The sequence below is a fragment of the Labrus mixtus genome, chromosome 7 (genome assembly GCF_963584025.1).
Source record: "Labrus mixtus chromosome 7, fLabMix1.1, whole genome shotgun sequence".
Lineage (NCBI taxonomy): Eukaryota > Metazoa > Chordata > Actinopteri > Labriformes > Labridae > Labrus > Labrus mixtus.
The window spans coordinates 30,392,419-30,416,109 of NC_083618.1; the positions used below are offsets into that span (position 1 = coordinate 30,392,419).

General features: G+C 40.6%; 3 protein-coding genes across 3 annotated transcripts in view; 1 reads left to right on the forward strand and 2 right to left on the reverse strand.

The window, feature by feature from the left end:
- mmp24 (matrix metallopeptidase 24) overlaps window positions 1-11,304 on the forward strand; it is a 70,654-nt gene extending 59,350 nt beyond the window's left edge. Inside the window, exon 10 of the mRNA XM_061041541.1 lies at window positions 1,682-11,304. Within this exon, the coding sequence (XP_060897524.1) occupies window positions 1,682-2,046 (365 nt within the window). The 3' untranslated portion in view covers window positions 2,047-11,304. The remainder of the gene's footprint in view (window positions 1-1,681) is intronic.
- A 1,231-nt stretch (window positions 11,305-12,535) lies between these two features.
- On the reverse strand, window positions 12,536-15,151 carry LOC132977130 (nuclear factor 7, ovary-like). The gene is made up of 2 exons (XM_061041540.1): window positions 15,016-15,151; window positions 12,536-14,597 (listed from the first exon to the last, which is right to left on the reverse strand). The coding sequence occupies exon 2, from the start codon at window positions 14,578-14,580 to the stop codon at window positions 13,180-13,182; it is 1,401 nt and encodes a 466-aa protein (XP_060897523.1). The 5' UTR covers window positions 14,581-14,597; window positions 15,016-15,151; the 3' UTR covers window positions 12,536-13,179.
- Window positions 15,152-19,967: 4,816 nt separating this feature from the next.
- Window positions 19,968-22,696, reverse strand: LOC132977356 (nuclear factor 7, brain-like). The gene is made up of 2 exons (XM_061041878.1): window positions 22,402-22,696; window positions 19,968-21,997 (listed from the first exon to the last, which is right to left on the reverse strand). The coding sequence occupies exon 2, from the start codon at window positions 21,978-21,980 to the stop codon at window positions 20,577-20,579; it is 1,404 nt and encodes a 467-aa protein (XP_060897861.1). The 5' UTR covers window positions 21,981-21,997; window positions 22,402-22,696; the 3' UTR covers window positions 19,968-20,576.
- Between the last annotated feature and the right edge of the window lie 995 nt (window positions 22,697-23,691).

The following is a 23,691-nucleotide window of genomic DNA, read 5'->3' on the forward strand; positions in this document are numbered from 1 at the left end:
TTGCCTCTAATGAGATTCTGTGCCACGGGGATGTTCGGGGAGCGGAGGGCACTGATGGATGTTTTTCAGTTTAAAGAGAAAGCTGTTATTAAAAAGCTGAGGACAGTGTTTGCCTCTGTTGTGCATTTATGTGACGCTCTCCTGAGCTTTGAGGAATTAAGCAAACAGAAAACAAGAGTGCAGAGCCACTTTTCTGTGTAACAAATAGACTGTAAATACAAAGTGGACGCAGCCAGAGTCAGTGCATTGAACCTGCAGTGAATCTAATGGCCAGCAGGGGGTGATTTTACCAGGTTTGATTGTGTGCAAGTCAATGCTGAATGAGCCTTCTTCTAGTTGACTCAGTAAATGTTTTCCCAATAAAAATTCTCTGGACTAGTTTCAATTTGTTTGAAATCCAACATGATGTTCGTTTTCTTAATCAAGGTGCCATTAGTAAAAGAGTTGAAAAAGCAGGCTATGCTTTTCGATGTCACTTCTTGGGGTTGATGGGTCGATACCATTTTGACTCTTTCCAGGATAGCAGTATGCATCAACGTTCCTATCCCCACATGGTCCCCCTGGCTCCAAAGCACAGAATGGCTACAACCAAATTATCCAAGTCAAGGCACCGAAACATTAATCCACCAAAAAGAGGTCACAGTGGCCCATGTTGGAAATATGCCCATTTCACAGAGCAGTGGTTCTCAACTGGTCTAGTCTCAGGACCCACCACCAACTCCTTCATGGAAATCCTGACCCAAATTACGGATATTTGTCCACCAAGCATATTTACTGAATGTTGAGTTTGGATCTCAGACGGTACAGAACAAAGAAACAGAACAAAAAAAACATGTTTTAAAAGCGCTGTATAGACTTTTTGACACCATTTTTTTTCAGGCACATATTCATAACCCAATGAAACGGCTCCAAGACCCACTTTTGGGTCCCAGCCTACCAGTTGAGAACCACTGTCTTAGAGTACATTTGAGCTGAACCTCGTGAAAATGATTTTAAGGTGAACTGGTCGTCTTTTTTAAGTTGGTTTATTAGGTGATATGGTGGACTTTTGGTTTCAATTGACTGGTGGCTTATCTGATCTGTAAACTTTCACTTTAAACGATTAATACTTCCTGTTTGTAGCTATGCCATCTGCATGGTTGGTGTTCATGCGGTGGTGGAACAAACTTCTAAACTCCATTCGATCTGCAGAGTCCCTCTGCACCTTTAAGAAAAAGCTAAAGACCCAGCTCTTTCATGAATACCTAAGACCATAATGATGGTAATGACGATGGTTTTGTTTGATAACGACGACTTATAAGATGGTTTCTATACTGATTAGAGCTCTCAAGAACTGCCCTCAATGGTGTGCTTTGCCTGAGTGCAATGCCTGTCAGCACCTGTGTGTCCAATCAGACTCAAAGCTGATCGTTTGCACTTACTGACATTGTCTCCTCCTCTCTAGATCCTTGCTTGTGTTGTTCTTACTCTCTGATGTTCGGCGCTTTGAATAAAAGTATCTGCTTAGTGAATTGTAGAATATTATGCATTTTGTTACCTTTAAAGGTTTTTTATGATGTAGTGATTCTTTAACTCTTCCTGTAAAAACTAATTTTACTTTTTTGTTTTCTTTCCTCCCACTCCTCCACCTCATCCTCCATGCCACCTTTTCCCTCCATCACATGCTCCTCCTCCTCCTCAGACTACACGTACTTCTACAAGGGGAAGGACTACTGGAAGTTTGACAACCAGAAGCTGACGGTGGAACCCGGATACCCTAAGTCCATCTTGCGTGACTGGATGGGTTGCGACCAGTCTGACATGGAGCGCTCTGGCAGCAAGGGTAACCGTGGCGACCGTCAGCTGCCTCTGGACGACGTGGACATCATGGTGACCATCAATGACGTCCCAACGACTGTCAACGCCATCGCCGTGGTGATCCCCTGCATCCTGTCACTGTGCATCCTGGTGCTGGTGTACACCATTTTCCAGTTTAAAAACAAAGGAGTGCAGCAGAACACCATGACGCCACACTACTACAAATACCCGGTTCAGGAGTGGGTATGACAGGCAACTCCCTTTCGAAGACGTCAGTGGTTGAGGGTTGATGGTGGTCAAGCAGTCGACATGTTGTTGGCTGGCAACCAGGAACGCTAGCGAAAAACAATGGAAGATCAATTCTGACAGATACGTAAATGTGCTAGCTAGAAACAAAACGACGCACACTTAAAATACTCTACAAAGTAGATTTAGACATTGGCTCCGAGTGTTTGTGTGTTTGTGCGACAGAGAAGGCCCGTCTTGTGACTAAAACACTTCAGTGTTAAACAGCAAGTTCACTGACTTTGTGTTTTTCCGTTCGCCAGCCAGAGAGGGAGCTTTAAACAAACTGAGGACAGTGCTGAAAAGTCTTCTTGGACTCCCATGTGATTGGCTAAGACGAGACAAACAACAGATTTCTTGTCGTCTGACACCTGATTTGCTCACAACTTCTCCGGCTTAGTGAATCGGGGTCTTTGGAGCGATACTGAACTTTTACTACTACTTTTGGGACCTACAACACGACTCTCCTTCTCAGCGGAAAGAAAAATATCAAGAAATAGGATTTGGGGCAGGAAGAATCTGCTCCTTAAAGCCACAAACCACCTCCAAGTCTGTCCCTACAACAGCTTGTACACTTGAACTACTTCAATTATTAAGACAGATAAAAAAAATAATGGGGGAAAAAAAAGAAATGGAATAGTTAAAAATATCAAACTTGAAGAAAAACTTAGGTAGAAAGGCCATAACTTAAAGAAAACCACGGATCTCTTCTTGGATCGTGAATTAAGTTTAGGTTGTTTATACATTTTTTAATCTGTTGAATTTTCAAAGAGGACCTTTTTCTCTCGTGTTTTCACTCAACACAACAAAAACATTTCATCACCATCATCTTCGTCCTGTCAATTTAAAACCACCCTGAGCTAGTCACACAGAAAGGCTTGGATTGATGCTGTTTGGAAAGATGGGTTTTTTGGTAGACGTAGAATCATAAGTCATCGGCGTATAACAATATCCCAGATTTATAAACGGTCAGGATCAAACGTTTAACTAGTTGCACACAGCGGGGCTGGTATTTGTGATATTGCTGAAATTGAAACTTACTAACCTTGCTCTCAAACTTAAGAATACAAGGTTTTAATCAGGTCTCCTTCAACTTTAAAAGGCTCTATGGTATCTAAGCAGAGTTATTGTTGAGTTAATCTGAGACTCTTTAGTTTCTAAAACAGTTTAGTTTGCAGAAGATCACTGGTTATGATTAGAGATGTAACGATACGTTTATCTCCCGATGCTTTGCGATATTGGGTCCAGGAAGCGATTTTATCACAATTTTCTAACTTTTATAAAGAAAGGAGATTGAAGTTAATTTCTGAATAAATATTCTTTTATTTCAATTCTCTGAAGTTAAAATGTAAAATATCCCTTTTCCTCATTTTTAAAAAAATAATATATGTAAAACTTTTTAATGTTCAGGACTTATGGTTACATTTAGCGCCCTCTGCGGGTCAACAAAGAGTCTGCCTATGTATTTTTTATTTCTACAGATTTGTCTGGGGCTTTTTATGCCTTTATTTGGATAGGACAGATAATCAGACAGAGAGAGCGTGAAGACCGTAACTTAATTGCTAGGGCCAGGCATAGGCGCCACAAAGGCATCGTACATTTTAGTCTTATCGATTTTAAATTGTCCATATCTGAATCGAGTTTTAATCAAATTGTTAGGTGTCGTTACATCCCCTGTAATGCTGAAAATAATATTGTGGGCATTTTAGTTGAGCATTATCAGACTCTATACAGCACTTTGCTTTTTTAAATTTGAAGTGGTTCAAAGCTGGCAATCCACATTCCTTTTCTTTCAGAAACATTTTCCACCACTTAAAAACAAAATCTTGAAGCAGATTAATGTCAGACGGTTTTCGTTGGATTTCTATAAATTATGCTACACCGATGTTCATTTGACATGTTAGTTGCTGCTTAAGGTATCCAGTATTTCACGCTTATAGAGCAAACCCTCTGAGAAAAAAGGCTAAATCAACTTTAAGGATTTTTAAGGGTAGATCAGAGGGTAATTGTGTGTGTTTGACTGAACATGCACTTTAATAATCACTCAAGAGCTGCTCTAAATGTTAATATATCACTTTGCTTGCAGCTGGAGTGTTTCTCCGCAAAGTTTCTGAATTTTTAAATCCTAGATTGGGTCTTCAGAACATTTGCGAGTGTAGTTCTTTGTAGTTTCCTTGGCCATAGTCAGACGAGTTAGTTTGTTCTTTGAGACTGACTTATCCTCATTTGTACTTTTCACTTTCTCCAAACTCTACTGAGGATGGAGGCTTGAAAGAATTGAAAAAGGCAAGAAAAAGAAGGGAAGAGTAAGAAGGAGTAAAAGGATGTGAGGATTTGAATAGACAAAAGGGGAAGAGAGGGATGCACAGAGGATTTATGCGGGTCTGTATTAGTATGCTGGCTGTGGCACGGCGACATCGACCAAGCTTAATGAAGTACTTCTGTTCACAAAGCTCTAATAGGGGCTACTCGCCCTCCAGATCCCTGGCTTTAATCCGACTGTCTTCCCCTTTGTTATTTCTCACTGTCCTCTTGTAATTTTCCCATCCGTCTGGCCTCTCCTCTGTCAGCTGCGCTCTCTGTTGTTCAGTCTTTACCCCTTTTCACCTTCTCTTCTGTCCATCTGTGCTGCTTTCTCTCAACACTCACTTTACATCTTGAAGCTATAGCGCCTTACAATAATTATCAAAACACCAAATGTATACCGTCTGCAAAACACTCAACCTCACATATTCTACATGTTCTAACAAAGAGTAAAGAAGATGGCATTAGTCATTACTTTTGTTAGGATTTCTTGTTGTGTTTGACCTTAAATTGTCAACTTTTACATCACAGAATGATCTGTCGACATACTTAGAGGCAAGTCCAGTTTATTTGCAAAGTTCAACTGATTGTAATTCAAAATGCTGCACGCAAGATATTTAAGGCATTCAAAGAAGGTACCAGTAGGACGTATTAAAGGATACAAATAAGGTTTGAAGAGTTGAAAATTTAAATGTTTTTTTGTAAGAATTGCATTTCAAAGAATTTAGAGTTAAAAGAGTTTTGGTTTCGGGTTTGTGGAGTATAAAAACCCAACAATGTTTCACCAGGATTGGTTTTCACTCTCGGGACAGTCAGCAGAAATTATCCCTGACCGTTTAAGCGGTCCTAAAATTCTATTACAAAGCAGAAAATCAGTCACAGGACCCTCTTATTTCAAACCTAACAGTATTTTAAAGATAATTCTTTGACAAAAAGGAAGTCTTTGTAAAGGTCTGAGAACTCAACTGAGGGACCATTTACAAGTTGTGATGCAACTTGTTCCTCAATATATACATATATATATATATATATATATGTATACATATCTGTGTGTCGTCTACATATCATGACAAGCTGTAGCTGCTTCTCTCACTTTACGGATTGGAGCTATTATGTCAAACGGAAGAGGACCAAGAATGGAGCCTTGGGGGACTCCAGATATATTTTAACACTGCTCCTCAAGTAGTAAAAACGTTTTGCATTTTTTTTTTTGCATTATAGTTTAGGTAATTGACATCAAATTAAGGTTTTAAAGTAAGCGGGATCTGTCGCAAAATCAAAAAAGACCATCTTGTTTTGACTCTAGTGTAGTCAACTTTCTGAATTACAGAAGGAAAGTGAAGACTTGATGGTACCCCCTCCAGAAATATGAAAATCTTGTTACATTAACAAGAACAAGCTGTTTCTCAAGTCTTAAACTACTGCCATTTAGAGGATGGGACATGTTAAGTTCCTATGTTCTAATGTAAATGAGATTTATCCATTAAAAGACGCACGCACAAATAGGTAGACATGAGTCATCTTATTTAAATCTCAAATCCTCATAATGCCTTTCTTTATACAGCCGCACAGCAGTTCCAATTTAGCATGCTTTATTTATACACAAACTGCTCATTAGGAAGTCATTAACTCCAGTATGAGTCACTCAGAGGTCAGTCCCCTCCCCTGAGGGGGTTTAGAGTCCCCCATCCATGACCTCCTACCCCAGGCTAGAAATCACAGTTGCAGGGCGAGAAGGAAATCCCGACTGAGTCACTGTTTCTGCAGACTTTGTGTCAGTGAAGGGTTTTAATGCCTGACTTTAGCAAAGGAGATTAGTAAAAAACTAATTTGATATTTTAGAAAATGCTTTGTCATCAGGCCAACAACCTTTATCTTGTTCCTGAAAAGCTTTAGAGAGTAGTTATATATCTATACTTTCCATATATACACCCACACACAATCCCACATTAATAATGCAGTACGGTGCATCCTATCGTTCCACATCATTTTCAAGGCTACTTTACATTTAAAAGGGTACATTATGCCTGCTTCTGTACATCTGCCTCTCTGTCTGCCTCTACCCTTGTTCTTGTTCTTCTTCGCTCAGCTTTGTACCGTGTTCACCGAGCTCTCTGTCCTGCAGTGATTGAATGTGTTTTCGCTGCATATCCTTGCAATTACTCGCTGCCGTCAAGAGCGTTTCAGCACATGCAGCATTCAGCACAAATCGATGCCGTTCAATATCCCACAGCGCTATTCCGACTTTGTTCTCAAGGGTGTACAATAAACACAGAACAAGACATTCTGCTCCTTTTACCTTGAAGCCTATATAGAGCGCACACGCTCTGTCTGCTGGGAGGGTTGTAGAAACATGAATGTCTATCCAAAGAAAATTGCCTATTGGACCAAGCTTGTCTTTCTCTTGTGTTTACTCAGCTTTACCGTGATCTGGACAGAATTGCTGGTTTCAAGTCAAAAATATGAATTTGTTTGACTTAAGGTCAGCAAAAATTGAAAAGTTTTTTCCCAAACGGAGATGGCCAACATCTAGATGAAGTAAAGGCTCACATGCTAGGCTGCAACTAACAGCTGTATTGCGCAGGATGAAGTCTGAAGTTGCTCGTTCATTGTCAGCCAACAAGGCAACTTATTTATATTGCACATTTCAAGTTCTTCTTCATTCAAACAAAAAAGTTAAAATCAAAGGAGCTCAAATATATTAGTCCAAGCAGAAAAAAATACAGTGCTGTTTTGATAGTTAAAATGAATTTGGGTTATTGAACTAATTTGATAAATGGCAGCGGGTGAGTTGGTTGACAGAGTGTGTGGGGTAATAAAGAATCAAGGAAACATCCTGAAACCACTGCGTGAAGTTTTAGTTGACTTACTTACCCAAGTGGAAACTGGCTCAGCATGAAGCTTTAAATGATGAGAAAGTTCCCGGTTTCTGCTTCCGTGCAGCTCTAAGGCAACACGAGTGTAGACACTGAGACATCTTTGTACTCGTAACGGCGGCTCTCAGCTGTGCGGTTTCACCACTTGACATCGGTGCACACTTTGTCTATAGCAGAGCTCCGGGCTAGTCGTGTAGCGTTGCAGGTTTGTCATCAGCTGTTTTGTTGCTCTTTGTGATTTAACATGAGAGACGGAGAGCAGCCCTGCGCTTTCTTCCCTGAGGGGGGGTTAACCTTTCACTGAGCTAATGAGGGGGTTTCCATCCCACTTCACCACACACGCCCAAATTCATTTCACTCACTTTCACTTCTCTGTTGTGCTTGATGCTGTTTCATCGTGTTAATGACAGAGGTGAGGTTGATGGTGAAAATGACGTGCATACAGGATTACTTTTCTTAACGGTCACTACTTGCTTTTGGTTTGATATGCAGGCAGAATAAACAGACATTTGTTTTGTACGTTGGAGTCGCTGCACTGATGTAATCTTGGATTAAGTGCCTTGCTTCACGGCACTTCAGCAGTAGAAGTTAAAAGAGAGAAACGCACATCTCATGCAGTTCCTTATACTCATTTTTACAGCTCTTTCTGGGTGTTAAAGCTCAATATTTTCTGATCGTTTTTTGTATTTTTTCTGTTGCAGTCAAGGCTCCTGCTGCCTATGTTTATTTGACAATGAATGACTCCGGTTCTCACATCATCCTCATCAGGTTTCAATGGTTTTACGAGGGAAAATATGTGGAGGTTGGCTTGTTGAGTCGGCAGAAGCTTTTTTTGTTGGGCCTCACTTGAGGGGTCTAAATGATCAAAAGGTGCAAAATGTTCAGGACAATTCTCGAAGGTATTGCTTCAACCGGCAGCCGCAAAACAAGATAACACGATAATCTTTGTAGGTTTTTTACTTTGGAGTCTGGTGGCTTTGATGAGAGCAGAGTAAAGGCTGTTCTTGAGAGCTCTGCGACTTATAAAAACTTGATGAAAAGCAGGATCACGTGACCTTTAAGGAACAAAATACATCAATCGCATTGTTATAAACGCGTTGGCTCTGACAGCCTTACTTTCATTGCTTCCCATCTAAGAAGAAGCTACAAAGAAAATGTCAAATTATATATCGTGTTTGATGACCCGTTAGCTTCCATCAGACCACAAATAACATAACCATCCAGTGAGTAGTGAGACTAACCAGGTGACGTTAACTCTGTGTGTATTTTATTAGCCAAATTTACATTGATGTTACTACTCATTTTTAAGCCAAAAAAAAACAATGTTTACAGTACAGGTGGAGTGCAACGCCGGTGCTCTCACCTTCAGCATCATGAATATTGACCTCAATCAAGTAGATGTATCCTTTTTTATGGTCCCTGCAATTTCATCAGCCCATTTGTTGATTAGTTTTGAAGAAAGTTCTCGTATCAAAGGAAGGTTTCCAGTCTATTTAGTCATTTTCACGCAAAATTCACCAGACGCTATACTCACACTCTTTTGTGGTGTCACTGAAAAATGGCCGCCATGTGAATATGGTCTAGTTAGTACAATCTTTTGCAGCTGTCGGCTGGAGCAATCCACTTCACAGTCACAGTACTTCTTAAACCTGTTAGTAACTTAGACCTAAAAGTTTGTTAAAAAAATGGGATCTATAGTTTGAGAATACGAGAGTAAACTCTTTATAGTAGACAGCAATGTGTTGGATATTAACACGGGGTTGGTGATCAGGTAAAACAACCTTTCCATCATACTTTGCCTAAACAAATCCAATCACATTTGGCTAAGATATGCAAATCATTCCTTCTGGGTTTAAGCGAAACCAGCCCCGTGTATCCAGTGAAGTCTGAAAGTGTGTATATATTTACTGAGATTTACAGCAGAATAGCAGTTTACAAGAGTACAGTGTATTCAGCAGATGTCTGTTTGTGGAAATGGAAGAAGGTACTTGAAGAAAACGTACTGTTGTGATTTATTGTTCGCTTATTCATGCTACTTACACATACGGACAAACTATATGTACATGAGGTTTTTCAAAGTATGTGGTGGACACTCTGGTCCACAGCTCTTCTGTTTGAAACATATTTAATCACCTGGGTTCTGGTTTTTGCCTCAGAGGGCAAAGGGTCCTCTGAAAATCTGCCTCTTTTATGGTTATTGTGAGCAGACCTGGGACAAACTGCCACTGAACGGTACCTCATTTACACTGTTGGATTTATACTGTCTACACCTGCCACAGCTCCATCCTCTTCGTCCTCGGTTTCACAATCCTTTTCCGACCACTTCATGTGCATTTGTCATGTTGGCATTCCTTTCAATTCAAAAGACAAATGAAGGAAGGCGGGTCGACAGTGGCAGGCGGACAGGTTCAAAACAACCGTGGTCTCTGACAGCTTGTTGGTATCTTCAGCTCGGGGTCGTTTTGTCCAAGGTCTGGTGGTGTTCTGGTGGCTTTGGACAACAGTGAGTTGCCTTTAAAGGTAGACTTAGTGATCTGAGATCGCCACTTCCAAACAAGGGGGGAAAAAATATGACGGAGAATCAGGGCCACTTTAAAAACTAAAAAATCTGAATAAAGTTGTAATAATACGAGAATAAAGCCGTAAGAGAAAGAAATGAGGAACGTCCAGAAGCAAGGTGTGAACCTCCAGCGTTGAAATGTGAAGCCAATATGTAAAAAACTGCAGTTCCTTGAGTGTCCACTTGGGGCTGGGGAACATGTTTACAGCCTCGTACAAGAAAGGAATTTGGTATCAATAGCGCCTGTCTTTATTGGAACACAAGAGTTTTGCTTAAAACAGGGCGGGCTCAGATGACTACCAAGTTTGCCAGGAGGCTAAAGGCTCGCCTTAACCCTGCCTCTTCTCCTGTTTCATATCAGTCAAAAGTATGACTTGTGACATTAAAGCATATAGGCTAACCATAGATCAAAGGTACGACTTTTTCCTCCTAGTATTACAACGTTTTTTTTTAAACGTGGCCCTTATACTCCATCATAAAAAAAATAGGTTATTTAAGAGAAACGATCAAAGCGAGTTGACCGATTTAATCTCCTTTAAAAAGTGTCCAGGGGTTTGTTTTTAGTGGTTCTTTTGGTCCACACGCTGTCTCATGTGTTCCTTCAGAAAAATCTTTTATAAGTCAAATAGTCAGAGCTTAAAGAGCATCATATGTGAAGAGAACAAACCCACCTCGAACAAACTGTGAGTTTGGAGAGTGGCGTCACGTGGCTAAGTCTTCCTTTAACTTGCCTGTTGTTGCCTTTAGTTTCTAACTTTTCTCTTTTCTTAAAAAAAAAATATATATATACGTAGGAGAATAAAAACATATCAAAGGTAGTCTGGGAAGACTTTTTAAGTAACAAAATATATGAAAGTTCTTTGGATAATATCACCACTACTACTACTACTACTGCTTCTAGGGAGATTTTATCAGATATAGCTTTAAGAGAGATTCGATTCTGTTTGTTTTTCTTATGAAGAAAAAGACGATTTTTCTGTAAATACCTTCAGATTTCAGTTTGGTTTTTGGGTTTTTTGACTAAATGGGTTGATTATAAAATCAAAATGAAAAAAATCTAACCTTGGCTCACCTCTTTACATGCAAAACGATGCACCGTTTCTTTTATAGAAGTTCTCATGTAGTCCTTTTCAGTCGGAAATCAAATATCAGATGATGTAAATAAAAAAGAACAACAGAAGCTTTTGAAAAGTTTTTCTATTTTTATTTCTCTTATTTAAGATGAAAGTCTTCATCCTTTGCACATCATTTTTATGACGATGCTTATGTTGGATAGGCATGTTTACGTTGTTTACTTGAAGATTATTCTGTGATTCAAGTTTGATTTCTGACGAGACAAAGTTTGATTCTTTAAAACACTGACATGACTGGAAGAGAGATGATTTTCTTTTTCTATGTTTTGTTTTTCTGTCCCACGCCAATTATATATCAATAACACCATGTTCTGTTAACGATGAAATGTCAATAAAAGTGAAAACTTCATTGTCTCAGATTTGTTTTTGATTGACAGATGAATCAACACATTTAGAATAATCATTTTAAGATTTCCAATGGACTGGAAATCCATTGGGGTCTCCCCACGCTGGTGCGTATCCTGCCGACAACTTGTCACTGAATGTTAAACCCTCGAAATGACTGGTGCTATATGCATCTAAAGTTTCACACTTTCCCATGTACTTTAAGTTTCAGTCGGACTTATCTACAGTGGCCGAAGGGTAAACGACCTGCAACATCTGAAATAATTCACTGTGGGAGAAGCGTGACACAAAATGAGAAACGATCCAGAGTCAAAATTAAATTCAACAAAGAAACAGCATTACAAACGGCAGGACAGGCCTGAAACTCTTCAGCTGTGATGCCTGGGATTGCAGGGATTATTCTTTTGCAGTTCTTTTTTGAGAGCTGTTGAACTGTTTGTGCAGTTTCAACGTGACTGCTTTTAATGAAACGGTTTCGCTTTATGCAGCATGCTCTTTAATTTTCAGTGATTCTGTCATTGCATTGTTTTATATGGTTTGTAAATTAAGCCGCTCTGTTTATCTGTCTTAGTGGCTGCCTGAATGTTTTAATGCTGCTTTGTGTATCTGGAGAGCCTAAGGCAAATTTCCACCTGTATTCAATTCTGAGCCACAGTGCGCTTGAGCTCAGAGCAAACAAATGCTCGCCAAATACGTTTGTGGATCTCCCGGGCCGATATGTCGCAATAATCAAGTGTAAGCAGACAGTCAATTACAAGGGTCCTCTTCTTCTATAACAGATGACTTTTAATTATTTTTATGATCTGGGAGCCAAAACACGTCGTCTTACCCGCCATTAAAACCACACATTTAAGATCTGTGTACATGTTTGCAAATTTTTTTAAAGTCAGTGTATAAAAAAAACAAGTTTGTATCCAAACATTAAAAGTGAGAAGAGCGAGAACTGTTTGGATTTGGACTGTAAGGATGTTTTTCATCATGTTAGCCTCATGGTCAGGTCAGTGAGTCCTGCTGTGGTGGCCTGAACATGTCCGACTGGACAGGTTAACTCGCCATTGTCCTGTTTTAGCAGTTTTTTGACAGTTAGGAGAGTTGCTGCTTCACAGCGAGTGGGCGTGGTGTCAGCACATTCAACAGACATATGCACAGCATCCCAGAGCAGAGGTTACTTTATAACTTCATTAATCAAACAGCATTTTTTAATTACTTTAAATAGTCTTGGTGAATAAAAAACATAAAATATATATTTTTTTATTGCTTTACACAACCTTTAAGCATTTATGGATCTGTGTGCAGATCCTTTTATCATGAAATGAATCAAAAGAGCTAATCATTAGTTCATCCCCAAATTTAAGTGTTGAAGCAGTACATGACAAAAATAAGAAGATACAAAATAAAATACATTGAAAATGAATGACACACATTAATGGCCAAAACAGGACATTTGGACACGTTGTGCAGTAAGTGTCAAATCAAAGTAACATGGTATGATTAGTAGCAGCAGAGTAATGTACAAAGTATAGAAGTTACTGTTAAGCAGTGAAAAGAAACATTAAAATGTATGTAGAAATGTAACTTAATGTAGCACACAGTAAGACATGTGACATGGTGCGGCGGCATAACAGTTTGAAATGGTGTGACCGCCACTGTGGGGAAAGTCAGCATCCATGTTGAAGAAAGGTTTCCACTGCTGTTATACGGTCTGATGGTGGTCGGCACAAAGGAGTGCCTGAGCTGCTCAGTTTTGCATCTGTATGTGTGAATCTATACACAGGTTTGTGGGTATAATTCATCATTCACGAACAGTTTTCAATCATAATATCTCTTTAAAAAGCTAAACTCTTCAGAGGTTTAATCCAGAGAAAACAACATGATACATTTAATCATCCTCATCTCTAACTGCTCTGTTCACACTGACTGTTGAAGATAATATCTTCAGATTATCCTGGGTGTTAATGAATGGAAACAGCCTCTCAGTGAACGTGTGTGTGAAAGTGTGTATGTGTGTTTTTGAATCAGCATCAGAGAAAGACAGAGTTCCTCTGTCCCAGTCCAGTTTCACTCGGACTTTCTCGAGCTTCTTGTTCACTTCAAGAACAGTGGTAGGCTTTAGGGATGACCTTGCAGAGTAACCGAAACCGAAAGTGAACCATATTCTCCAATGTCCAAGTTGGTTACCTCCCTTCCTGTGGAAAGATTCTGCTACCACACCCAGTGTCCAGCCTTTACTGCCCCCAACATCAACATCCCAGCTGTGAGTTCCTGAGTTAAAACCCTCTGAGCCCAGGACTGAGACAATATCCAACCTCTCTGGATTGTCAGGAAGCTGCTGTTCCTCTCCAAGTCTCACGCTGGTCAGATCATCAGACAGGACGAGGTTTGGATGAGCAGAGTTTGGATCCAGAATCACAGGACAGTTGGAGACCATCTCCTTCATCTTGTTCCAGATGGTGAAGCTCAGGTTGCCCAGGTGTTTGGCCTGGTCTATCAGAGCTCCTGAGGGCAGCTGTGGATCCTCCACCAGGATGCGCTGCTGGACTCTTTCCACTGCAGCCTTGTAGTTTTTCAGGAATGAGACGTCTTCAGCTCTCAGCTCGTCCTCTGTGTCTCTGACTGTTTCTGAAAGAGCATCTATCTCTCTGCTCAGAGCCTCCATCTCCTCCTTCATCCTCTGGCTCTTCTGCTCCTCCTCCTCCCTCAGTGCACACAGCCTGGCCTCCTCTTCCTGTTTTAGAAACTGAAAAAGCTTCTTAAACTGCTTCTTAATCTGCCCCTCTGTATGCCGGGCCTGGACTTTAATATGGTTTGCTGTTCTGTCAAACTTCACTTTAAGTCTTTTTAAACGCCTTATTTTCTCCTTTAAAGGCTCCAGATATTCCTCCTGAAGTTTCTTCTCCTGATGTCGGGCTGCCTGATCAATGGGTCTGAATGTGTGGTTTGTGTGTGTTTCTGAATCTCTGCAGACGAGACACACCGGCTGCTGATGGTCCAAGCAGAAGAGTTTGAGTTTCTCAGTGTGCAAAGGGCAGGAATCCTCTGAAAATGTCTGATCTTGTTCCAACAAGAAAGTCTCACACACGTTCTTCAGGACCTGGTTTGAAGGTGGAGAAGCCTGTGAAGAAACTGTCTTACAAACTGGACATTCACATGATTTTTTCTGTCTCCACCACTTCTGCAGACAGTCTCTACAGAAGCTGTGTGTACATGACAGAAAAACTGGATCTCTGAAGACTTCATGACAAACTGTACAGAAGAGGTTCTTCTTCAATTTTGAAGCCATTTAGACTCCGAGTACAGCTGAAAACACAGCAGACATAAAGGAAAGTCAATCACCACACCTCTCTCTTCATTAAAAACATTGCTACCATGTACTTTCTCTTTGAATCCTGTTTGTAGTCACAGCACATTATTAGAGCTAAATAAAAACCATTGACTCAAAGTCTGTTTTTATAAAGAGTTCTACCAATAAGCCCTAAATACACTTGATGTAAATTTCCTAAGCAACATTAACATTTCCTGTAAACTCCTGACAGTGAAAAATAGTGACGTGATATACAACAAATGGTCGGCATTTGAAAACAGCCACATTCAGCTTAGTTATGACATAGCCCTTATTTGATTTCCCCTTTCTGACAGCTTCACTGATGTCTGGTATAATCAAACAAACACAATCTTTCTGACAACATAAAGCTTTGGTTCCTGTTGGTATACCTACCTTCAGTGTCTGTAGAGTCGACAGGTTGCAGTAGCAAGAATTTAAGTTTTCCACTTTTCTCTTTGGTTGCTGAACTAACTCAGGAGACGTGTTAGTTTGGTCTGAAGGTCGATCAGATCATTGGCTTTTCAGCCTTTGTGTCCCTCTTTAAGGAAGTAGAATAAAATGCTACGGGCTTTTTTATGTAAATCATGTATGGTGCTACTTGGTTGCTAAACCTGTTTTTAATGGGTGTGTTCAAGTACAAACTTTGTTTCCTCTGTAGACAGACAGCTTGCCACAGGTTGCAGCAGATATAGTAAAATCGTTTTGTTATGCTTCCAAGATGCAGAAAAATGTATCCATGCTTTTATTACTTTCCGCCTGGACTGCTCCAATTCCCTCTATATGGGAGTCAGTAAGTCCTCCTTCTCACAGCTGCAGTATGTACAAAACGCTGCTGCAAGATTTTTAACAACTACACGCAAACAAGAGCACATCACCCCTGTACTCGCCTCCCTGCACTGGCTCCCTCTAGATTTTAGAATCCATTTTAAAATGTTGTTACTTGTTTTAAAGTCACTGCATGGTCTAGCCCCCTCTTATTTATCAGAACGTTTCAAGCGATACACCCCAACACGTTCTCTTAGGTCCTCTGAGCAGTCTTCCTTGTTGTCCCACGAGCTCGAGCAGTGAAGGAAGCCGTCAGGCAGAAGACGGAGGTCTGGGCTTGTCTTGCCCAGAGGTCTCCGGAAGCAGCTGACAGGTATCGGATGGCGCAGAAATTTCTGTTAATAAGAGTTTGTTTGAATAAAAGATCTTGAGTCAAGTAGTACTCTTTGCTGAGTTCATTACTCTTGCTCCTCAAACACCTGGGTTTTTACTTCCACAATGTCATGGAGATATCATTATGCTGATGTGCTAAAATAACCTGACTGGCATTTCCAAAAATACTGTTGTTCAAGTCGCACCTGGCCCCCGTATGTCCTGTTCTACAGAGGCCTTCGCATAAACTTCCGTTTTTACAAGAAAACATCTGCATGAACTTCTGCCTTTCTTCAAACTAAGACACAAAAATTGTCTAGACTATGTTTAGCATTAAACTCTTAAATCTGCCCGACAATAGAGGTAGTCGTCGATACCCACCCCTCGCTTTTAATACAACTACATAAAGCGTGTTTCTCTTTGTCTCATTTAAACTTTGCTGCAGACTGTTTCTTACACTCTGTAGCTCTGATCCTTCTACTTGTAAGGGGAGTGTATGAGGAAGGACTTTCGGTCAGCCCAAAGGATGTTCCGGCAAACCATAAGAAGACTTAGGAAGGGAAAGCAGGGATTGGCTCAGGCTGTTCTTAGCAGGAGTGAAGAACTGCTGACGGACTTGGGGCTGTTGCTGACCGATGGAAGGAACACATTTTGAGGCACTCCTCAACCCAACCAACACGTCCTCAGATGAGGAGGCAGAGTCAGAGGACCCAAGAGTAGCTTCTATTATGTCCTTGGCAGAGGTCACTGAGGTAGTCAAAAAGCTCCTCCTGTTACTAATGATATCGGTTCTCCCTTGTGATGCTATTGGGTTGAAACGCTACCTGTTACAGTACAATCTAGCCAATCATGGACCCGGCACACATTGCACCAAAGTAGACTTATTTTGAGAGAGACAAAAATGCTCCAGGCACTTATTTCAGAATATAAATTCTGGATTACTGTGCACAAACAATGCGATAAGGCTGGTTTATAGAGAGCCTCGCACGGGGCACCAAATATTTTGGGATTTTTGCAAAGCTCACAGCGGGTAACAATTATGTTGGGGTTTTATGTAGTCAGTTTGGCTATTCAATTAATATTAATAATTATGATGAATCAATTATTAATATAAATTTACAATGTTATTAATCTGAATTAATAACAACAGGGCACCACCCTGAAATCAGTGAACAATAGCCAGATAACAGAAAAACCAGTCTCAAATTAAATGGTTCAATACAAATATTATTAATATTTAATAAATATCTGTATTTAAATAAATGGAAGGCGTAAATCCGTACATTAGCCCCTGCATCCAGATGTTATCACAATGGTCATACACCAGTCGTCTAATCACAGACAACGGCTCTTTAAATTATAACAGAATTTATTTAACAAAGCAACATCAACTGCAATCAATGATACTCAATCAAACAAATAACTACAATGAACTAAGCTTCAGCAAACAAAATATCTACAAACCAACTAAGTGGCACATGGCTGTGTGTGTAGTTGTGTATGTGTGAGATCCTCCTACTTTAACCATCTCGAAATACATCAATATCTTCATGTGGCCACAGGCTATGGCGAATGTGAACAGGTTTTTAAGAAGGAAAAAAAGTAAAACTGCTGCAGCGGCAAAGGAGAGAGAAGTGGTGTAACAGAAAACAGCTGCTCATAAAGTCTATTAATTTAATATTTAATCAGAATTATAATATTGCAGGTCAAAACTGGTGGAATGGTAGGCTATTAAACCTATACAATTTATTTTCATTAAGATGCAATCCAGCAGAAGAAGATCGACTTTTAAACAGCTCAAAATGAAATATAATAACATACCATAACGAGTGCAGTGCAATTTGTTATAATACAATATTCAGTTTATGATCATTTAACTCTGAGTTGATGTGGATTACCTGTGAGGGAATCCCTCCAGGACATGAGGCAAGTCTGGATGGTCGAACCCTGTGCTTGTTCCAGAGGTCCGTACATTCATCCAGGTCTTTCTGCAGAACATTACTGAAGCAGAATCTCAGTAAGCACTGGTGTTCATGGCAACTGTTGAAGTGTCCAGAGTCTCCAAACAGGTCCATCCAAAACTGAGACCTAGGAATACATTAAATGCAAAGTTGTTGTTTCTTTTTTACACATGAGGAGAAATGTTTAATTAAATAATCTAGAGGGCTGAGATGAGGAATGTTATCAGCATTTTAAAGAGTGGTCTGAAAACAATAATTCATAACAGTGAATATTGAATAATTGATCTGATCACTAGTAATACATAGTTACATACCGTCATCTTCTGAAAAAGGACCACCGTGACTCGATACTCTGATTCCCTGTTGATGAGCTGTAACTGTGTCTTGACGAGCCTCCATAGTAGTCCGTATGTGCATGGCGGAGGGCACTGCCACTGTCCCATGTTCTGTTCCGAGGTCAGTTCTGAATCTCATTGGGATCACACCAACACTTTTAATATACAATTAATATAATTGTGCGCGATGACAGATGGGTTGTTGTTAGTAGTTCCACAAACAAGCCACATTATTCTCATTGAAAAGCCGTCTATACATCCTGAGAGGGCCGATCCAAAGGGTTTCTGTTTGTCATAGCCATCTGCATGCCATCTGTAGTTCAGACTCATGGAATGATACGTGCGTCTTGTAAACCTCCGGCGTGTTCTCAAAGCCGTCCCATGTGGACTTATTGTTTCAACAAGCTCATTACTACTTCTCCTTTCACACAGTTTGTGTTTTTGTTGAAGAACTTGCCACATAGTCCGATAGCCGAAGAGTTGCCCTGCAGCTCAGTCTGAACCTCGGCTAGTGGAGAATAGTTCCATCGTCTGTACAAACCTGCTTCTTTTAAACGTGTCTTTAGCGTACGGATACTCATATGAATGTTGTGAAAGGTTGACAGCATATCCAATATCACCTCATATGTATGGCCTGCATCAGAATATTCTCTGAGAGTAGAGAGTCTGATTCTCCGGTTTCGCTCATGTTTTGAAATCAACTCGCGGAAGCATGCTGCTTCCAGTTAAAAAGATGGACATTGCGTTCGTCCAATCAGCGACGATCCTTGTCGACTGCAGGTACCTACCTTTTCCAGTTTAAGTTAAGGTCGTTGTGCTTTTTGATTTGTGTTTGTGTTTTTTGATTTGTGTTTGTGTTTTGTAATTTGTGTTTGTGTTTTGTAATTTGTGTTTGTGTTTTGTAATTTGTGGTTGTGTTTTGTAATTTGTGTTTGTGTTTTGTAATTTGTGGTTGTGTTTTGTAATTTGTGGTTGTGTTTTCTTATTTCTTGTTGTGTTTTGCACTTCAGGGCCACCGTAGGTCCATCAACAATAAATCACAATTATCAGTTGTTATAAAAGAAACACTTCCTAAAACTATTTCTGCCCAGACAAAAGCTTCTTACTTGGGATCACTCTCCTGGTGATCGGTGCAAAGTTAAGTTGACCGTTCAAGCTCTATTAGCTGTCTGCAGCACTCCTGTCCAGTTGTGTTCAACGACACTGAAGAAAATATAAGGAAAGATGCTCTCGGTGCTTGACCTGATAGTTGCTGATAGTGCGGCAAAACTCTTAAAAAGTAGTGGAAGTAGGAAAGGTGAGACAGATGTGTCCTTTAATACTGGAAGCATTGAGAAAGCACATGAGAAACGATGAACAATGGGAGACATCAGCTATCCATGGCCCTGATCCAACGAGCAGTCCCAACTAATTCCACTGAAATTGACCCTTTTAGCCCCAAGCCCGCGTGCTATCAGTTTGTTTCCCGGCCACTGGCACTGTGCTAGCTAGCCCCAGGCCTGCTAGCAACCAGACGGTTTCTCAGCTGTTAGTTCTGAAGTGGCTTGTCCTAAGCCTGCTAGCAACCAGTCAGCCCTCCAGCCAGCATGCCTTGGTTGTTCTAGCAACTTGCCTTTTCCTGCCCACTTAGATTCCCAGGACTCAACTTTCTGGGGGACCCAGCTAGTCATCAAGATGCCTTCCACTAGAAAGAGAGGCTCACGAAGACATCACAATAATACCAGTCTACTGCTTATTCCTGCAACCCTCTGGGAATCCTTCAAAAGACAAGCTTGGGTCTCACCAATGTGGTGCTACAGAGGTTACTTCAAAACTTAATTTATAAAACTACCATTTTTTTATTACTGCATTTTATCTCGGTGAATAACTTCTGTTGTATAACAAACTTACAATACATATTTTTTTATTGCTTTACACAAAATTTTAGCATTCATGGATCTGTGTGCAGATCCTTTTATCATAAAATCAAAAGAGCTAATCCATAGAAGAGCCCCCAAATTTAAGTGTTGAAGAAGTGTAAGAAGATACAAATAAAATACATTTAAAATGAATGACACACATTAATGGCCAAAACAGGACATTTGGACACGTTGTGCAGTAAGTGTCAAATCAAAGTAACATGGTATGATTAGTAGCAGCAGAGTAATGTACAAAGTATAGAAGTTACTGTTAAGCAGTGAAAAGAAACATTAAAATGTATGTAGAAATGTAACTTAATGTAGCACACAGTAAGACATGTGACATGGTGCGGCGGCATAACAGTTTGAAATGGTGTGACCGCCACTGTGGGGAAAGTCAGCATCCATGTTGAAGTCAGGCTTCCACTGCTGTTATACGGTCTGATGGTGGTCGGCAGAAGGAGCTCAGTTTTGCATCTGCATGTGATGAAGCGTGGCATGTGTGAATCTATACACAGGTTTGTGGGTATAATTCATCATTTACAAACAGTTTTCAATCATAATATCTCTTTAAAAAGCTAAACTCTTCAGAGGTTTAATCCAGAGAAAACAACATGATACATTTAATCATCCTCATCTCTAACTGCTCTGTTCACACTGACTGTTGAAGATAATATCTTCAGATTATCCTGGGTGTTAATGAATGGAAACAGCCTCTCAGTGAACGTGTGTGTGAAAGTGTGTATGTGTGTTTTTGAATCAGCATCAGAGAAAGACAGAGTTCCTCTGTCCCAGTCCAGTTTCACTCGGACTTTCTTGAGCTTCTTTCGCACTACAAGAACAGTGCCTGGATTTGGGGATGACCTTGCAGAGTAACCGAAACCGAAAGTGAACCCTATTCTCCAATGTCCAAGTTGGTTACCTCCCTTCCTGTGGAAAGATTCTGCTACCACACCCAGTGTCCAGACTTTACTGCCCCCAACATCAACATCCCAGCTGTGAGTTCCTGAGTTAAAACCCTCTGAGCCCAGGACTGAGACAAGAAAATCAAACCTCTCTGGATTGTCAGGAAGCTGCTGTCCCTCTCCAAGTCTCACGCTGGTCAGATCATCAGACAGGACGAGGTTTGGATGAGCAGAGTTTGGATCCAGAATCACAGGACAGTAGGAGACCATCTCCTTCATCTTGTTCCAGATGTTGAAGCTCAGGTTGCCCAGGTGTTTGGCCTGGTCTATCAGAGCTCCTGAGGGCAGCTGTGGATCCTCCACCAGGATGCGCTGCTGGACTCTTTGCACTGCAGCCTTGTAGTTTTTCAGGAATGAGAGGTCTTCAGCTCTCAGCTCGTCCTCTGTGTCTCTGACTGTTTCTGAAAGAGCATCTATCTCTCTGCTCAGAGCCTCCATCTCCTCCTTCATCCTCTGGCTCTTCTGCTCCTCCTCCTCCCTCAGTGCACACAGCCTGGCCTCCTTTTCCTGTTTTAGAAACTGAAAAAGCTTCTTAAACTGCTTCTTAATCTGCCCCTCTGTATGCCGGGCCTGGACTTTAATATGGTCAGCTGTTCTGTCAAACTTCACTTTAAGTCTTTTTAAACGCCTTATTTTCTCCTTTAAAGGCTCCAGATATTCCTCCTGAAGTTTCTTCTTGTGTTGTCCTGCTGCCTCATTAATGGGTCTGAATGTGTGGTTTGTGTGTGTTTCTGAATCTCTGCAGACGAGACACACCGGCTGCTGATGGTCCAAGCAGAAGAGTTTGAGTTTCTCAGTGTGCAAAGGGCAGGAATCCTCTGAAAATGTCTGATCTTGCTCCAACAAGAAAGTCTCACACATGTTCTTCAGGACCCGGTTTGAAGGTGGAGAAGCCTGTGAAGAAACTGTCTTACAAACTGGACATTCACATGATTTTTTCTGTCTCCACCACTTCTGCAGACAGTCTCTACAGAAGCTGTGTGTACATGACAGAATCACAGGCTCTCTGAAGACTTCATGACAAACTGTACAGAAGAGGTGCTCCGTCAACATGGAAGCCATTTAGACTCCGAGTACAGCTGAAAACACAGCAGACATAAAGGAAAGTCAATCACCACACCTCTCTCTTCATTACAAACTTTGCTACCATGTACTTCCTCTTTGAATCCTGTTTGTAGTCACAGCACATTATTAGAGCTAAATAAAAACCATTGACTCAAAGTCTGTTTTTATAAAGAGTTCTACCAATAAGCCCTTATTTCACTTAAATTACACAAAAATTTCCTGTAAACTCCTGACAGTGAAAAATAGTGACGTGATATACAACAAACGGTCGGCATTTGAAAACAGCCACATTCAGCTTAGTTATGACATAGCCCTTATTTGATTTCCCCTTTCTGACAGCTTCACTGATGTCTGGTATAATCAAACAAACACAATCTTTCTGACAACATAAAGCTTTGGTTCCTGTTGGTATACCTACCTTCAGTGTCTGTAGAGTCGACAGGTTGCAGTAGCAAGAATTTAAGTTTTCCACTTTTCTCTTTGGTTGCTGAACTAACTCAGGAGACGTGTTAGTTTGGTCTGAAGGTCGATCAGATCATTGGCTTTTCAGCCTTTGTGTCCCTCTTTAAGGAAGTAGAATAAAATGCTACGGGCTTTTTTATGTAAATCATGTATGGTGCTACTTGGTTGCTAAACCTGTTTTTAATGGGTGTGTTCAAGTACAAACTTTGTTTCCTCTGTAGACAGACAGCTTGCCACAGGTTGCAGCAGATATAGTAAAAGTATGATTTAGTTAATATAATGGATTAACATCATATTTTGTTTGTAGCTAGTGGCAGTAACTCAGTTTTGGAGCGGCAGTATCTCAGTCAGTAGGGACTTGGGTTGGGAACCGGAGGGTAGCCGGTTCAAGTCCTGATGCTGACCAGGACTGGAATTGGTCAGGTAGCTGAAGAGGTGCTAGTTCATTTCCTGAGCAGCGTTGAGGTGCCTTTGAGAAATTGCTCAGGCATGTCCAACATGTCTCAATAAGAGAGTGTAAAAGTAATTCCCCCTCGTGGGATTAATAAACCATCTTCTTTAAAAATAGTTACCTTTTAAAAAAAAAAATCCATTCAAGCCATTTCATTCTAATACGGTCACTTCTGGATCCAAAAACACAGATAGTGACACTCAAAATGCCCAGCTTCAGGCTTCACAGTGGTTGTTTACAAACCAATGGGTAAAGTCATAGTAACTTTGACCACTTACATACAGTTTAACACTTTTTTTGTACAAAAAGCTAAGATCACCTGCTGCTCGTTTCTTTACTTTACAGACATGAGTGGACGATATTGATCGTGTTATTGAAGGCAGAGGATACATTGATGTTACTTAATATTAAACTTGTTATTATTACTTATTATCATCTAGGGGTGGCTGTGGCTTATTTGGTAGAGTCGTCTTCTCTCAACCAGAAGGTCGAGGGTTCGATCCCCAGCTCCTGCAGTAACATGTCCCATGTGTCCTTGGGCAAGACACTTAACCTGGTGTGACCGCCACTGTGGGGAAAGTCAGCGTCCATGTTGAAGACAGACTTCCACTGATGTTATACGGTCTGATGGTGGTCGGCACAAAGGAGTGCCTGAGCTGCTCAGTTTTGCATCTGTATGTTTGGATCTATACACAGTGTGGGTATAATTTATCATTTACAAACAGTTTTCAATCATAATATCTCTTTAAAAAGCTAAACTCTTCAGAGGTTTAATCCAGAGAAAACAACATGATA

What these genes read in the sequence shown, in the direction of transcription:
- LOC132977130 (XM_061041540.1), bottom strand. Translation starts at nt 14,580, where the DNA reads ATGGCTTCAAAATTGAAGAAGAACCTCTTCTGTACAGTTTGTCATGAA.
- LOC132977356 (XM_061041878.1), bottom strand. Translation starts at nt 21,980, where the DNA reads ATGGCTTCCATGTTGACGGAGCACCTCTTCTGTACAGTTTGTCATGAA.